This window comes from Labeo rohita, unplaced genomic scaffold (genome assembly GCF_022985175.1).
Source record: "Labeo rohita strain BAU-BD-2019 unplaced genomic scaffold, IGBB_LRoh.1.0 scaffold_1385, whole genome shotgun sequence".
Lineage (NCBI taxonomy): Eukaryota > Metazoa > Chordata > Actinopteri > Cypriniformes > Cyprinidae > Labeo > Labeo rohita.
In genome coordinates, this window is record NW_026127544.1 from 5,566 (window position 1) to 9,211 (window position 3,646).

The following is a 3,646-nucleotide window of genomic DNA, read 5'->3' on the forward strand; positions in this document are numbered from 1 at the left end:
AGATAATTGTTTTTATTGGCCAGTACTGATTATTGGCTGATAGATTGGTGCATCCCTAACCAGGAATCATTTTTCTAGTGGATGGATAGCTTTAAGGATCTTACTTAAAAAAAAAAAAAAAAAAAAAAAAAAAAAAAACTTGTTAACATAAGGTTAATACAATGCAAAAACAACAACAACAACAACATATTGCTTTGATAATAAACTTTTATTGCATCAGTCAGATGTCATTTTAGTTGCTGCAGTGGGACACAGAGGTTGTGCTGGTGCAGAAAAGCTTAAAAAAAAAAGCTTGTGAACCCAATTTCAACACATTATTATTTAAAATAACAAAGTATTTTTCAACTTCTTTTTGAATTCAAAATGTTAAATTCTATCTATCTATCTATCTATCTATCTATATTTCTTTCTTTTTTCATACAAGACAATGTGAGTGACGCTATTTCATATTTGAGGTTTCTTCATGTTTTGAAATATTTTCTACTTTACACGTCTGATCTTCATGGTGATGGACTTCAGAGAATTCCAGTTGTTCTTCCAGTAGTACCAAGTGGCTCCAGTATTTTTTCCCTTCCCTTCTTTCTCCCACATATAGTCACCAGTGGGGTTTGTGTAATAACATTTGTTGTACCAAAATGCTCCTTGATATTTCAGAGCACAGTTGTCTCCTGCACGGTCTTGGTCTTTGTCAAACGTGGAGAACTTCATTTCATTGTGATAATACAAAGAGTCACCTGCAGAAAGGAGAAACTTCTTTTATAAAGACACTTTCATTTGGATCTGATTTAAAATAAATAATATAGGTTTTATTATAAGCATTAGTTTAAACATTATAGTTTAAAAATCCTTTTAAATCAACTCCATCATTTATATAATTTCAATTGCTTAAATTCTTTATTATGGAATAAGAAACCATTTGTAGTTTGTTTTACCTGCTCCTCCATCTACAAAGCTACTCACATGCAGTTTGTACCCATTAGCCTCAGAGTCCACAGAGAAGGACTCGTACACGGCGTAAGCTTTTTGCCCTTCAAAGTCCTCCAAATCTACTCTGAGTTTATACCGATATCTGCGTGTGAGTTGGTGAAGAAACTCTACACCTATAAAAAACATAAACCAAAACTGGTTTAATAACTCAGTACATAAGTACATACATAAAAATAAAAACCATTTTTATAACTGTCCCACGGCCTATTGAAATTCACTTTTCCGTCCATTCGCCTGAGAAACACCTGAAACATTCAGAAATCATTCGTCGCTTTCACACACACATCATTTCACATCATTCATCTTTTAAAAATATGTTTAAGGTGTTCAACCTTTGACAAGCTTTGTTTAGCAACAAATGTAAATTCTGTTGTGTGATTTCTGAGTGATTTCAATGACTGTTTTCCAACATGTATAAAGAGTGCAAATAAAAGAATTGACCAACTATCTGAATAATAGTCTATTAGAAATCATGTTGTCATTTACACTGGGGTGCATCTGATAATAAAATATCCTTTGCAAGATAAAACACATTGAAATACATACCGTCCAGTGTCCTTGGTCATTTTCTCCGTCGGAGACCATCTCAAAGTAGATCTGCACCGGTCCATCTACTGTGGTGATGGTGTACACGCCACTGGTAGTATGTCCACCTTCATAAATGTCAGAGCAGTCTTTGACACGAAAACAATCTGACTGCACCTCATCAGTGCCCATCAAGACAACAGGAAACAGCGCAGACAAACACAGCAACACCTGAGACACAAAAACTCTGAGCCTGATGTTTGACATCTGACAAAATCACACTCACATTCTCACATATACAAACTATTATAACTATACACAATTATGTTTGTGATCATCGCTTCAGACGTCCAGCTCAGAGGATCAAGTGCACCTGAAATACAGTTCAGACAAATACAATCACTCCATTCTGTCATTTTCTGAAGAAAGAAACACCATTTTCAAAATGACCAGAATCAAACTCACCGTATGTGCTGAGAATCTTGTGAAAGTTCAGACGACGGATGCATTTTTAAGTATCTTTCTGATTGTCAGGATCCTCCTGTTTATCTGAAAATTAAAAAAAAAACTACAAATCTTCATAGATTAGTCATGGGTTTGATTTCATAAAAGGACAAGTTTTTGTTCATTTGGCAACCTGCTTTATCATCTTCAGAAGAACTGAAAAGGAAATTCATTTCAACATTGCTGTTCTCTGATTGCGACAAACCCAAGAAACTCACCAAAAAAATAAAAAATTAAAGAAGTCATATGATGTTGCTAAAAAGAACATTATTTTGTGTGTTTGGTGTAGTGCAATGTGTTTATGCGGTTTAAGGTTCAAAAAACAGTTGTTTTTTTCACATACTGTACATTATTGTTGCTCATCTCTGCGCCTTTCTGAAACACTTAAAATTTTACAAAGCTGATCGTTCTGAAAAGCGAGGCATTCTCTGATTGGACAGCTATCCGTTGCATTGTGATTGGCCGAATACTTCAAGCAAAAACAATTAAACCCATTATAAACGAGGCATTTGTTGCATCAATTGGGGTCTTGCGTCACGCCGCATAAACATAAAACTGTGTCTGCATTTGTGATCGTTGAAACGACAACAAGAAGCACTGCTCTACACTGCACAAAACTCACATTTAAATAGTCAGTAGCAAATTCTTCAAATATGAACATGTACTTACAGGCTGTGTGTCAGAAGTGCCAGACTGTCCTGGCAACATTGGAACGGATTTTGGTGGGATTTGGACAGATTTTGTCTTTATTTAATCGAAAGAGGCGTATGTGTGTATCTTTACAGAAACAGCGCGGAGAGCCGCTTCAGAAACGTGTGCGACGCTGCTGGTAGTAACATAACATCAGCTCCGGTGACCGTGCATTTTAACATGGGGAGTCTCTAGGATTGACTCCCCGTTTTAGTCACTTCCGTGCTGGCTTCAAGAGGGAGACCGGGAGGTTGCCGCTTGGTCAAGTCGGACACTTTCTGCTCTCGTTAGTAAAGCTCTCACGTTGTTTGCATGCTCTATCACAGATGAAGTGAATTAAATGCAATATTTGTCAAATACACATACTTTTCAAAAGCGTTTTCATGAGCAACAGAAACACGTTTCATATACTGCTTAATACAGCTCCATCTGAACAAGAATAACGATCAACATAAACATATTCTATTTAAATATTAATAAAGTGGGGTTATATATGCTTTTATCAGTGTTTTATGATAAATGTGACTCCATCTAACATTGTGACTATGGTAAAACACTTTTACTGTTCTAAAAGCACAGATTTGTCAGCATTATGGGACTTGAGGATGTTAGTATAAACCCGAACCACACGTGATCGTTGTCATGCGGTGAATCTGGCCAATCGCGAAACAGCCGTGTGGTCATCAGAGCTCCTGCAGCCGCTCTGAAGAAACTGTGCCGGCTGAGTCAGTCGCTGCTCTCGAATCGCTATCGCGGTACTTTGATGCCACACGTGACAGTCATGAGGCGTCGGTGCCGTCTCAAGTTGGACAAAATTTCTAACCTTATTGTTCATTCATTTATAACAGAATGTAAAGATTTTCTTAGCTTAAGGTGTTTGCTGTCTTTTCCTGATGACTTTATGATACACAGACATTCAACAAAAACACTAACTTGGTGG

At 36.8% G+C, this 3,646-nt stretch overlaps 1 protein-coding gene across 1 annotated transcript; it reads right to left on the bottom strand.

The window, feature by feature from the left end:
- Positions 1–232: 232 nt before the first annotated feature.
- Positions 233–2,021, bottom strand: LOC127158201 (microfibril-associated glycoprotein 4-like). Its single transcript, XM_051101352.1, has 5 exons — positions 1,978–2,021; positions 1,534–1,765; positions 1,136–1,232; positions 933–1,100; positions 233–734 (listed from the first exon to the last, which is right to left on the bottom strand). Exons 1-5 carry the CDS (start codon positions 2,019–2,021, stop codon positions 481–483), a joined length of 795 nt encoding a protein of 264 aa, XP_050957309.1. The 3' UTR covers positions 233–480.
- Positions 2,022–3,646: the final 1,625 nt, after the last annotated feature.